Below are 13,419 nucleotides of genomic sequence, written 5' to 3' on the forward strand. Positions count from 1 at the left end.
GAACAATTATGGTCGATAAACATATGTTTCATCAAAATGTACCAATGAGGCGTTCATTACAAGTGTCCAAAAAGTGGCCTGCAGCTTTATATTTGATGGACATATATGAAAGTGGTAACTCCTGGCTATAAAGCTAATAAGCATCAACTATTCCTTCAAAGTAACATTTTTAATCACTGCCAATGAATCCCAGCTGTGCACCACCTTACCACGGGCACTGTATGCATGCAGTATCATCTTGAGGTGTGCCAGACTTGAGACAGTTTGACTCAACACCATTACGATAAGCATAACGAGACAAACCCAATGTCAGTGGTGACCCTGAGCAGAAGAAAAGCCAAACTAATCCCTGTAACTAGCTAACTAATCTCACTAGATACTGGTGGGGCTTTTTTTCATTTGAATGGAAAGTCTGAATGTAGCTAAATATATTGCAGGCTATGATTGTAACTCGTAGATGCTTGTGTTACTCCAGTGATTTAAAGTTGTGTGTCTTGCTTATCTTGAGGATGAATTGACTTTGAAACTTTGCAGCAGCTCCAAATCTTGTTTTGACTTCCAGAGGTTTCTCACTTTGCTTCAGAAAGGCAGTTGTGTGCACTTTGACAGAGACAGAGCACACGTCTGATCACTATGAAAAATACCTGAAGTTTTCAACCAGAGAGGGCAAAACACTGCAATTTAAGATGAGTAAGTAAATTCGGGAGAATAATCCTCCTTAAATAAATATGGCAGTAAATGTTCACTGTTGACTGGAGCTCTGTTTGAGGAGGTGGAGGATGGTTTCATTTTTGGTCAGATCATTAGGAATTTAAGAAACATTTTCATTCATCTCAAGGGTTCTTCATTTCATCCATTTTTATTTCATTTTAATCAGAAAATCGTGTGTCATTATGACATTGACAAGAGGACAAAAATACTCTTTTCAAATCATCATGAGACAAGACAAACACCTTAAACTGAAGAAACTCAACAAACAAAACTATCTTCCTCCAGGCTTACTGTGCACTGATTTGAGGTGATTTGATCAAACATTAGTTTCAGGGCTACATATCACTAAAACATCAACACAGTAAGGGAACTCAAACTCAAACTGCTTGAGGCCATCCTTGTATAGAAAAGCGTCCCTGTGGCCATTTTTTTTACTTTTGTGCTTAAATGTTGCATATTCCGTAATATACTTGAGATTACTTAAATTTCCACACAGTCAACCATTAGCCACATAGTTTTCCAGCACAGAAAAACTTGCAGAGGGAGAGAGAGAGAGAGAGAGAGAAAGAAAGAGAGAGTGGGATTTATCTGGGGGGGATAAAAAAAGTGCCCATTAGCTCATCATGCCACTGGTCCCCCAGCAGGTTAATCTGGATGTATTAAGAATAGTTGTTACCAAACTAATAGACTAATTTGAAACAATTTGATTAATTGCCAGTTTAGCCTCAAGCCTCTTTACCTTTTTCAATCATTTTTTATTAGTAAAATTATGAGATAATTGTCATGTCCACTTTAACCAAACACTCAATAATCAATAGTCAATAATTAATTAAAGTTGGGGTTGGGGTACTCTGGTCAAGACTTGTTGACCTCTGGAGTCCAGTCAGACACTGAGGTGTACATGGTGACTACTTCAGCGCGCACACATCGCAGTTAACATTTGATTTAAGCAAGGAACTAAAGCATTTCACCTTTGCTACTGACACTGTCCATGAAACAGGCTGATGGGCATGGCCAGCCTTTGTGCCAGGATACCCTCCAGAGTCTCTAAAGACATCCGCCTCACGTCATAGCCCCTCACAGAGGCATTCTCCTTGACATTAACCGGCACAATCTCCTCTCCACTGTTGCGGTCATTTCTTCCCACTGCAGCATATGTGGGGAAAAAGGGCCTCACAGACTCAGGAAGGCTGGCATTGTAGGATGGACAGCAGTAGGCGGACCACATGTACTCAGGCACAGACACCCTGTTATTAATCTGGTGGGGTCCAGACTTATACGGCATGGCTCCGGTTATCACATACATCAACCCGTTGCAGAAGGTTTTGAAATTTTTTAACACCTCATTCTCCAAACGGTTCCAGGGGCCAGAGTTGGAGCCTGCTCGCTGAGGGACAATGTTTGTCAGGGTAAAGGTGGCTTGACGGTCCTCTTTTGTCTTCTGGTGCATGCTGGGGTTAAGATGGCCTCTGGTGAAGGTAGAGTTTGAGTAGTCCTGAAGCACCGCCTGGCTCTCAATCACATTCTGGTCCACAGGGATATGGAAGGGTTTCATCTCTGGACTGGCACGGGAAAACGCCAACTTCGTGATAAAGAGAGACAGAAAGGAACACGTCGGTATTTAGAGGCTACAAACTAATATTTTGCTGCTTACTGATCCCTCATGCTGTAGCTGAGAAGCCACTGAATGGGTGTGTGGCCTCAAGTGTTTCCTGTCACATCGTCTCTTACATGCTAAAACATAAACACAACGTTGTGATCGGTTGCTGGATAGACAAAACAAAGCTACAATTTCAACAAAACTGAATGTTATGACCTTCATAAAGGTAAGGTTTATTACAGGACAGTGCGTATTTGGTTGACAGTGATTAGTTTTAGCTAGTGTGGACTGTAAACTCATTAATCCAGACAAAGTAACACTCAATGAAATACAGTCTTTTAAAAAATGACTTACACTTCACTGTGTTGCCCTACTTACCTGTGGTTCATACTTCCAAATGGCTTTGGGTCGTTTTCCCTCTGCAGGACTGAGTATGTACGCAGAGTACAATGGTGTACGATGCTGACGGTGATAGAGGCTGGCAAAGTGGTACTGGTTTTTGTAGCGCTGGCATATTGGCTGGTATCCTGCTGCACTGATGCCGTTTGGTGGAGTTTTGTTGTAGAAGAAATGAAGGCACTGGGAGAAGTCTTCACTGATCTCTCCAATGACCAGTTGACCAAACCAAGGTAGGAGAAGAAACAGAGCTCCCGTGGTGAATTGCAGCATCTTCCTTTGAGACATCCTGCACAACAGAGAAGGAGGCATGCTGCATGTATGTATGTCTGCAGGGAGGAGATGCTAGCGAACACACGCACAATATGGGCTGTCACTGAGCTTCCTTTTATATATACTGACAGCCAGTGCGTGACAGTATGAACCCACCCTCTACCCCTGTTTGCTATCAAACTTCCCCTGTTAACCAGCAGTCAGGCTGCTTTCTGGGAAAAATGGCTCTGCATATCCTTTTTTAATTAGTCCGCTGAGGTACAGACCATCTTTTTCAAGTATTTAATGATTTGGTGGGAAAAGGAAGCTGCACTCAATAAACTTAAACTAAACAGTGAGATACTTTTGGTGTCACACCAGTTGTGTACAGGTCTGCCGACACACGAGATATTCTGTGTGTTTGAAAACAACTCAACAAACTGCGGTAAAAACTACAGGAACTTACAGTGCAGTTTCTTGTTGGTCTTGGGTTTTGTAACAGCTGGGAGGACAACAGACCTCTTGAGGTGTTACAGCATTTCCCTGAAGAGTGTCTGTCCCCAGCCCACTCACATTTTCTCTAAAAAAAATGGAAGTGATTTTCAGTGGTTTCAGTGGTTTTTCATTTCCTAAACTGTCTCTGGGAGTTGTTTAATGTTAATGGCATTAACATATTTATTGTCAGCTCTCTTTGTTTTGCTTTCTGTCTCTCTCCAGTTTCTGTGTTGGTCATCAAAATTTCCCTCATTGCCAAAACCACCCATCCATTGTCTATACCACTTATCCATCAGGGGGAGCTAATCCCAGCTGACTTCAGGCGAGAGGCCAAGGGCCAACACTTAGAGACAGCCAAACACTCACTCACACACTCAATTTATGGTCACCAATTAACCTCATCTTTGGATTGTGGGAGGACGCCAGAGTACACAGAGAGAACCCACGCTAGCATGGTTCAAACCGGGATTTGAACCTGCAACCTTCTTGCTGCGAGGCAAGAGTGCTAACTACTGAAGCACCCAGGATTGATGCAAAAATAGAGAAAAAAAAACATGAATGCTGCTTTGGTGCGCATTTATGCATTAGTTTGTAATTTATGCAGTCAGAAATCTTACTTCTTTTAGTACACCATGCCAGGACTAATGGTGATTTTCTGGGCACATTTATAAAGTCATAGCAGAAAGCCTCACTTAGCATAAAAATTGTAAACAGTGACTGAGGAGAAAAACTAGGATTTGATTGGGGCTAAAAGGAGCATATGTCTGAATCTGGAATCTGTGAATTGTATCTCAGAGATGTGGATGGTGACTAACACATCATGGCCATCTAGTGAGCACTCAGAGATATGACACCTGACAGCAGCCTGACTATCCAGCACAGAGAAACAAACCATAGTTAGGTCAGTGAAACTGGTTGGGTTGTGAGTAATAACGCTGCATTTACAGTCACTGATGACGAGTCTGAACAGGGGAACTCCAATAGTGTCAGTTTCCACAAAGAAGAAAATGATTGTGGCGGGAATAGGGGCTGAATCTTAGATTTCATTTTATAAATTGATACCTTTATGATCCCTGGCTCTAATGAAAGCCATTATTTAGATATAACTACTTCCTTTGAATGTATTAAATCTTGTAAAAAAGACTTATGGAGTGAGAAAAAAAAAAAAGATTTAAATTAAAAAACTAATGCCCTAACTACTATGTTTCCCAAGTGACTCACTCTGTCAGCTAGTTTTCTTCCTTCTTCCTTGTTTTGTGTTACTGACTCAGAGGCTGAAGGGTGTGTTCTGACTTAACGTACACATACTTATCACCGGGCTCTCTCATATGTTGAAATAAGTTTGTCCACAAGAGCTTCACTCTGAAGCACAAATTAATGAGCCTGAAAAGCTCCTTTATATGCTCCCCAGAGTAATGGTAACAGTAATGGTAACAGTAATGGTAATAGTACATGTAAATTAAGTATCACATGAATTACTTTGAATTCAACTTGAACACAAATTGATTGGATTATTTGCTTAAATTGTCACTAAATCAGCTGCCTACAGTTTATCAGGTGCAAAGTGAATGCACATACTATTAGTAAGTCCAAGACATTAATAATGGCTGCTGTTTAGTTCCAGGCTGTTGCAGGTGCCTTTTCTCCCCATGGCAATCAGAGGGACCTCCTCCAATATTTGTCCTCTGATCTTCTGGAAAATTTCACAATTTCACTATTATTCTATTAACAACTTTTTAGCATTTACAAACTGGACTTTTGTAAGAAAACTCTATTATGAGTTTTAACATTGAGGCCATTTTTTATGACAGATGACTTATGCAGTTGGGTTAATAAGTGACAAATTCTTTCATTGATTGATTGATTCCTTAATATTATAACTGCAGGCTGGATATTTATTACCCACTATTAATGACTTGAAGAGATTGTATTTATGACTTACAGTTGGCCTACTTGTTGCATGTATTTCCTTAGTAATTAGTCTAAATATGAGATAACATTACCACTTTGGTTATGTAACATTTGCTTGGTTTTTCGTTGTGGTTCCGTCTTTCTACGTAAATCCGTGTCCTCTAAGTAAAGCAGCAGCTCCATCAGCCTGTCGCCGCACGCCCTCTGTCTCTTCCGTGAAAACATTTGCAGTGCTGTGAGCTTCAGACCACTCCCTTTGTCTGTGTGGACGGAAGAACAGTCTGCTCTTTCCCCCTTATTGCCACCAGACGTGTTTTTCAGAACTATGTGCACGGCCGAGTATGGCGGAGGCCAGCGCGCTTGAGGAGCTACACTCGGAGCTCACCTGCCCGGTGTGTCTGGAGCTGTTCCGTGACCCGGTCATCCTCGAGTGCGGACACCACTTCTGCCAGGTGTGCATCATCCAGTGCTGGGACGCCAAAGCGGACGAGCTGTCAAGTTGCCCAAAGTGCAGAAAGTCTTGCGGCCGTAAACTGCGACCCAACTCGCTTCTGTGCAACGTCGTGGACAGCGTGCGGAGAGCCCGGGCCATGGACACAGCGGCGGGGGTGACCGTGTGGGACCCGGAGGGCGGCCTGGAGGAGCCGGAGGAGCGGGAGCCTGGCTCCAGCATGAGCAGCGTGGCCTCGTCCTCCGGGCACTGGCCGCGCCTGGGTAATAGTCTGGATATGTGCGAGGAGCATGAGGAGAAGCTGAAGCTGTACTGTGAGGACGACCAGCTGCCCATCTGCCTGGTCTGTGGCATGTCCCGGGACCACAAGACCCACAATGTCATCCCTATTACTGAGGCCTTTGAAAACTACAAGGTAGACCACTGTCTCATTTTACAGACATATCTCTGTCTTTGATAAATAGAAGACTTCTTTGGCCCAAAATCTCAGTTTATACAGATCACTTTCAGGGATAAAGTACTATGTGATGATCCATCTGTCCTGACATCATGTCACTGTGGACCACTAAACTTTAAGTAAAAAGTTCTGGTTTTAAGTTAAGAAGTGCCATTCTGCACCATGCTCACTTCACACTCCTCCTTGTTCTGGGCAGCAAACGTATCTCGAGTTTGACCGACTTTCCTTAATGTCAAACTAATCCTTGTTTATTAAGATTCAGTTTTCTGCTCTGACCTTAACAAATAGTGCTTTCACAGAGCACATGCTGTAACATGGCAGTTATTTTTTAAAACAGACTCCCTGTTTGCCCCAGCAGCCTTTGGGTACTTTGTGTTTTTACTGGAATTCAGCAGGCCACTGTGAGCTCTTGTTAACTGTGAACTCTCCTACACTTCAAGCTGACCATCATCAATTTGTGTGCTGACTCACAGTGAGAGGCCTAACTGTGTTTCAACATGTTTCACTGGTGCTAAATTCCCATTTTGTTTGGATTTGTGGGTCAGAGTGGCCTGTAGCTGAAGGGTGAACATCATATGATTCCCATTAAAGGTGAATGTTGTTGTTCAGAGGGAGGCACCAATCAAATTATTTCTTCGTTTAAGCATAATCTGGTTTAGTGGCACTAGTTCTTAACCGTGTTTTGCATGTGATTGTTTATTTCTGCTGCCTACCAACAGGATAAGCTGTCTGTCGCTCTGGAGAGGGTTCATCTACAGACAGAGGAGGCCACACTCTTTCAAAGACAGACCAATGAAAAGATCCTCCTTATAAAGGTATAAACATATATATATATATATATATATGTGTGTGTGTGTGTGTTTGTGAAAAGTAAATACCCCGAGCACACAAAAATACTTGTGTGTGTCCACAAGAACCAGATATTCAGCTAGCTAAACAACATTCACCTGCATTCCTCCACCTTTACCTCTCTGACAGACGTGAATGTTGGATGACTCGTCCCAATTATGGCTGCTGGTGACACAACAGGTTGTTACTCAGCGTTGTTTGGACGTGATGATTCTCATGAGGTCCCTCCTGAAATTTGATTGGTGGCTAATAAACCTTCATACACGTCATGTCATGTTTGTCTTTCTCACACTCCTTTCTTTTGCCACTCTTTTTTGTCACACACACACACACACACACACACGTACATGTACAGCACGTGTACACTAGCCTTCATGTCACACATCCTCACAGAAAGAGATAACAGCTGACAGAATTTAGGCTGGTTCTCTTTTTCCACAACAGCAGCGTGTGTGTGTGTGTGTTTGCTGTGGTGGTGCGTTTCTGCTGTAGCAGATAACTACACATATCTGTGCTCCAGGCTACTAGAAATTGTGTTTTTCCGCCCAGTCTGGATGTCTGTATGTCTGTCTGAATGTCTCAGCATGTAGACGTTCCTGTGTTTCTCGCTGTCTGTGTGTCTGACAGTTTATGTGCACATTCACAGATTTTCACTTCTCCGTTTTTCCGCCAGCATGACAGGATGTGGGTGAACAAGGTTGAGAGGAAGTCAATTTGTCTTTTCCTGCAGATTTCTCTTTATGTGTGCGTGTGTGTGTGTGTGATCATCATTTTACCTGCCCACATATCTATCTTTAGAACATACAGGAATGAATTAAGTATCCCCACTTCTAATTAGAAATACCAAAATACTACAATGTAAAAAAAACTCTGTCCTGCATTGTTTACATTATTTAAAAAGTAAATCCAATGATGTTACTTAGCAAAGTCTGTTTAGAGGTTTTTTTTTTTAGAGAGTATTTTCTGCATATGTGAGGAGTTATATAAGGACTGTTATTGCTCCAGAGGGAGCTGCATTAAGTCTGATAAACCTCCTTGAGCTACGAGATTGCAATGCTTAATGCAAAAGTGAGCAAAGTATTAAGTGCAAAAATGTACTTACCAAAAAAAAAATACCAAAGATTGGCTTTAGTAACAAACATGTGGCTGTGAGTTAAATGGAAATACATCATTATGGTCAGCCTTAGTTGACTGACACGCATTTTTAGTAACACCTTGCTTCACAACAATTTATAGGAAAAGAAAAAGAAGAAAACACACAGGCAACGTTTTTATTTTAATTTACATGATCCAAAAATGAGACCATTCGCTCTGTGTTTTAGGAGCAAGGAGGAGATCTGGAGGAGCTGGTCACTGCAGAGTTTGGCCGTCTGAGGGAGTTCCTGCTTGAGGAGGAGGAGCGCATAAAGGAGAAACTGCGGAAGCAGAAAGAGGAGAAGCTCAACCAGCTGGAGGAGGCGCTCACTCAGACCACCGAGCAGATCAGCCAGTTGGAGAGCACGGCCGACCAGCTTCGCCTCAAACTGAGGGAGGAAGAAAACCCAGAGCAACTCAAGGTGAGAGAGAGGAGGAAGGGGAGCGAATGGATGATGCTCATTATGCTTGTATAGCACATTTCCCTCAGCTGAGAAAGTTCAAAAAGAGAAGATTTTCAGTTACATGAAAAAAAAACACAGCCAGCACGTACTGAAGAATATTGCCTTTGATATATTATCTGAATATTACAGTTGAGACTGAAGTATTTTATAATCATGGGTTTGTTCTGATCTGCTCTATTTCAGGGAATCAAAGATTTCATTGGAGGGTGAGTATCATCTTGATCTTATCAGGATCATTCAACAGCAGTGAGATCTTATTGAGTTACATTAGTTTCTAGGTCATCTCCCCCCTCCTTCTCTCTATGACTGCTGTCTTCATTTGAAAGTCTGAAGTCACAAGGAAATGGCGTGTTGTTTTGTAAGAAACTGTCTTTTTGAAACAGGATGTCGGGGCGGTTTATCTTTGCCTCACATTGTGACGCAGACTCGTGGCAATTAGAATGCAGAAACTGTTACTGACAAACATTTTGTGTGTGTGAGAACACATTTACGTGGTTTAAGTCTTCACTTTGTCTAAGAAAAACAAAAGAGAATTGTCCATCATTAGTTTTTCTGTTCCCTAATATTTTCTACACAGTTCTTTCATAATGATAAGAAACCACAATGCTAACAGTTACATCTTTGTATTGCTTTGTACTTTTCTTGTGCTGTGAATCCACTGAAGCAGCCCCAGAGAATATTGATCTGTGATGAAGAGGCTTTCGCTCCCTCTTGTGCTGCCTTTTGCTTTAAATTATTTTTATCACTCTTGTCTCTCTCCTTCTCTCTGTTAGGGCTGAGAGCTTGTTTGAGTGTCCCCCTGAGGTAGATGCCAATCTGCATACGGGAGACTTCCTGGGACCTCTGCAGTACAGGACCTGGAGGAATATGAGCTCAGTTTTTCAGCCTGGTACATAGACACACATGTGCACACACATACACACACCATCCGAACACACTTGCAAAAGCAGTTACTTTTCCACAAATTTGGAGGACTTAGTTGAGAGATAGACGAAGGAAAAAAAGAACTGTCAGAACTGATGCAGCTTCCATCTGCAGGTACAATCACCAGACACTGAAAACATGAATTTACATACAACACCATCACATACTCGGTATCACACTAACAATTAAACGGACAAATCTACCAACAAAAAAATGAATCCCTTTCAAATTATTGTTGTCATGACTGGTTCCTAAATATACATTTGATTGCACCATGGGAGGTTCTGCTCACTTGCTCAGAAGGAAGCTGAAAACAGCTTTTCAGTGGTGGAGATGTAGCATTGTAAATTATCTTAAACATCAATTGAAGGTCTGAAAACAGAGTGAGATTTGCAAAACTTAGCAGGTCGTTACAGTGATGATGAATTAATGATTTCCTATCAGGAACCTTTTAAGGCTTAAAAAGAATCTCAGCTGGTTTCAACACAGTTTTGCTGGCCTGGGACCAGCAGGATGTACAATCATGAAGATGTGATGCAAAAATGTGTTTGATGCTTCTATTGTTAAAGAATTCCTAATATGTTTAAATTCATCAACATTATATTTCACTTTTTGCTTAACTTTTTCATTGAGTTTGACATGTACATTTGGTGCCTCTTTTAAAAAAATAAGTTGTCTTAATCTATGAAAGGCATTTTTGTGCTTTGTATTTTATGTTCAGTCTTGAGTGAACATGAGTTTCAAACATGTATGTACCTGCTTTCCAAACGTAATCACTTCTGTCAGCGGGTCTAGTTCAGGTGTGCAAAGACTTATTTTGGGTATTTCAGGTCACTTTCCAATCACATGTGATCATATAGTGTTGGTGACTGTGTAACGCTACACTGCAATACTAGACTTGATGAATCTTTGGAGTTTTCTATCTTGACGTAGTATCATTTATATTTTATTTGTATCCATGTAGCTGATGCTCTTATCTAGCTCATCTTTCACCATTTGAGCAGGTAAGCAGTCAGTATCTTGTTGAAGGTCACTGCCAAGGAGTCTTTCGTGTGTCATTCTCTTTAAACACATGTTAGTTGTTTCATTGGTCCATTTCTAACTCTTTTTCTGTCATAGCCATCACAGCTGTGACCCTCGACCCCGACACAGCCTACCCCTGCCTGTGGGTGTCCCCGTGCCGCACCAGCGTCCAGGTGGGAAGAATCCAGCCTAACCTGCCCAACAACCCAGAGCGCTTCACTCGCTACAACATCGTCCTGGGCTCTGAAGCTTTCTCCTCTGGCAGGCACTACTGGGAGGTGGAGGTGGGCTCCAAGACAGCGTGGGGGCTGGGCGTGGCCCTGGCCTCCGTCAACAGGAAGGAGGAGATCAGCCTGTGCCCAGATGATGGTTTCTGGACAATGGTGCTGAGGGACAACTGTGACGGCACCGGCGAGTATGAAGCCTGCACCGACTCAGAGGAGAGCTTGTTATACCCCTCCAAGCCCCCCAGAAGGGTGGGGGTCTACCTGGACTACAGTCGTGGTGAAGTGGCGTTTTATGATGCTGGAGACATGAGCCACCTCTTTACCTTCTATGATGCAAAATTCAAGGAGCCTGTTTTCCCGTACTTCAATCCCTGGCCGATCATCAATGGACACAACCGGGAGCCGCTCTCCATAGTAACCCCACACTGGGTATGAATGGGATCAATGTGCTTTTAATAAGAGGACTGACATTGTGCATCTGCTAATTCAGAATAAAGCTGCGGAAGATTCAACAGCTGATGAACTTAGCTGGACTCATCTCATGAGCATTCACATATCTGCACTGGCATAAAGACTTTTCTCCATTAATCACGTGGTGAGGGTGAACATGCAGGTGACCCTGCAATGTTTGAGAAGAAACTACTGACAAATGACACTTTAAAGGACATGGTTCTTGATATCCTACAGTTTTCTTATTGTCAACAAATCCAAAAAATCAAAAGTTCTGGCTGTTCAGCCAAATCCTGTTCTATCTTACTCCTTTGTGCCATTTGCTTCCGTTACTTTTGAAAAAATATTAAAAACATACCAATGAGCCACATTATCGCACTGGATTGCATGTTCCTTTATTATGACAAACAAGACTTGATCCCACAAACACTGTGCTGCTACCCTACCCTTTCTGTGCACCAAATGTATATTAATCTGCACCTGAAAATAGTCCAAAATAAATTAACTATTTCTTCCTAATATTTGATTTTAAAAAACAAACTAAATTTAAAAGCTGTTTTAGGAAATGATTTAGACTTTTTAAACTATATTTTGTGACCATGTTATAAAGATTTGCATCTTAACTTGTTGACAGTAAGAAAAATGCAGAATAGAGGTATCCTTTAAGATTTTGAATGGTTCCCTGTTATGTTTTAGACCCCTAGTAGAGCTCGCTGTTTTATTTATGTCCTGCTGCCAGTGATCAACAGGGGGCGGTAACGTGCCATGAAACCCAACAATGTGCCAACAAAGACGGAGTAAGAAGACTGCTAGCTAGTACACATGGATTTGAACTATGCTGGATTTAAAATGGAGCCACAAATTACATTCAACACATTTCTCAAGGATTTACACAACACATTTTGGTGAGTAACACTGAATGTAAACCCAACTTTTGTTTGTTTACAAGAAAACACCACAAGGCACCTTTCACTGGTGTGTTGTATGTCCAATCCTGTTATTCTAATGACATGTACATCTAAAGCAAGATGCATGTAGTAGATTAAACCTAAGTAATAATGGCTTTTATATGCCTTTACTTTACAAGGGACACTTTACTTAATTATATGTTCAACACAAGTCTGTGAAAATGTCATTTTAAAATGCATTGAAAGTTATGACCAGAGATGTCCCACTGAGGTTTTTGCTGGTACTTTTGATTCCACCAGAGGACACCCAAAGCTAATTTTGAATGCAGCATCACTCTGTTCCTCAGCAGTCTTTATGATACAACATTGAGCTTTTATGATCCATATGGAAGCCAACCTCCAGAAACTGCAGCCCACTCAAAGCTTTTAGGGAAAGTTAATCTGAAAAAGCAATGCAAAATTGTTTCTTGCCATTTATCGGATTTTCCAGTTAAGTCATTTCAATTTTATTTATATAGCCCAGTATCACAAATCATAAATGTGCCTTAAGGGGCTTTGCAATCCGTGCAATCCACCTTCTGTCCTGAAACTTTTGATTCAGAGAAGGACTAACTCCCCAAGAAACTGTTAAATGGTCAATAAAACAGAGGAAACCCCAGCAAGAGCACCAGAGGAGAAATCCCTTTCCCAGGACGGACATCCAGTAGATTTCTTGTGTGCAGAATAGACCAATACAGCAAAATTACAGTCCAGATAAACAAAAAAAATCCAGATGACAAAATTAGATTGTAAAAATATAAGGATAAATACAGGAGAGGATGTGGAGTAACTTCCAGGAGAGACAGGAAACCATACAGACAGAGGGAAAGAGACACATGAGGTGAGGCTGAGTCTCCGGGAGGACGAAGATCCAAATCTAAAACATCTGGAATGAGGCACTGACAGCCAGAAGAGAGAGAGAGGTGTCAGGACGGCTAGTGGTCCAGTGTGCAGTTCTCAATCAATGAGACACCTGAGGGAACCGTTGCGGTTTCACGATTATAATGCAACACAGCAACAAAAACCGAACATTTGATTTATTAGATTGTGTGTTACGGATGCAAATACCTATTTCAAATAATCAGTTGATTATTTGTGACCTTACTCTGTTTGAGATTTGTTTACTCT

At 41.7% G+C, this 13,419-nt stretch overlaps 2 protein-coding genes across 2 annotated transcripts; one reads left to right on the plus strand and one right to left on the minus strand.

The window, feature by feature from the left end:
* Positions 1-1,687: 1,687 nt before the first annotated feature.
* Positions 1,688-2,995, minus strand: LOC139207685 (endonuclease domain-containing 1 protein-like). The gene is made up of 2 exons (XM_070837425.1): positions 2,690-2,995; positions 1,688-2,293 (listed from the first exon to the last, which is right to left on the minus strand). Exons 1-2 carry the CDS (start codon positions 2,993-2,995, stop codon positions 1,688-1,690), a joined length of 912 nt encoding a protein of 303 aa, XP_070693526.1.
* Positions 2,996-5,680: 2,685 nt separating this feature from the next.
* Positions 5,681-13,355, plus strand: LOC139206939 (zinc-binding protein A33-like). Its single transcript, XM_070836558.1, has 7 exons — positions 5,681-6,231; positions 6,993-7,088; positions 8,445-8,678; positions 8,904-8,926; positions 9,494-9,609; positions 10,764-12,966; positions 13,001-13,355. The coding sequence occupies exons 1-6, from the start codon at positions 5,707-5,709 to the stop codon at positions 11,327-11,329; spliced, it is 1,560 nt and encodes a 519-aa protein (XP_070692659.1). The 5' UTR covers positions 5,681-5,706; the 3' UTR covers positions 11,330-12,966; positions 13,001-13,355.
* The last annotated feature ends 64 nt before the right edge of the window (positions 13,356-13,419 follow it).

The sequence above is a fragment of the Pempheris klunzingeri genome, chromosome 9, assembly GCF_042242105.1.
Source record: "Pempheris klunzingeri isolate RE-2024b chromosome 9, fPemKlu1.hap1, whole genome shotgun sequence".
In the NCBI taxonomy this organism is placed as follows: domain Eukaryota; kingdom Metazoa; phylum Chordata; class Actinopteri; order Acropomatiformes; family Pempheridae; genus Pempheris; species Pempheris klunzingeri.

What these genes read in the sequence shown, in the direction of transcription:
- LOC139207685 (XM_070837425.1), bottom strand. Translation starts at nt 2,995, where the DNA reads ATGTCTCAAAGGAAGATGCTGCAATTCACCACGGGAGCTCTGTTTCTT. An exon ending in TTTGGAAGTATGAACCACAG is followed by an intron (nt 2,294 to 2,689) that starts GTAAGTAGGGCA and finishes TTTATCACGAAG; the next exon opens with TTGGCGTTTTCCCGTGCCAG.
- LOC139206939 (XM_070836558.1), top strand. Translation starts at nt 5,707, where the DNA reads ATGGCGGAGGCCAGCGCGCTTGAGGAGCTACACTCGGAGCTCACCTGC. An exon ending in ATCAAAGATTTCATTGGAGG is followed by an intron (nt 8,927 to 9,493) that starts GTGAGTATCATC and finishes TCTCTCTGTTAG; the next exon opens with GGCTGAGAGCTTGTTTGAGT. An exon ending in GAGCTCAGTTTTTCAGCCTG is followed by an intron (nt 9,610 to 10,763) that starts GTACATAGACAC and finishes TTTCTGTCATAG; the next exon opens with CCATCACAGCTGTGACCCTC.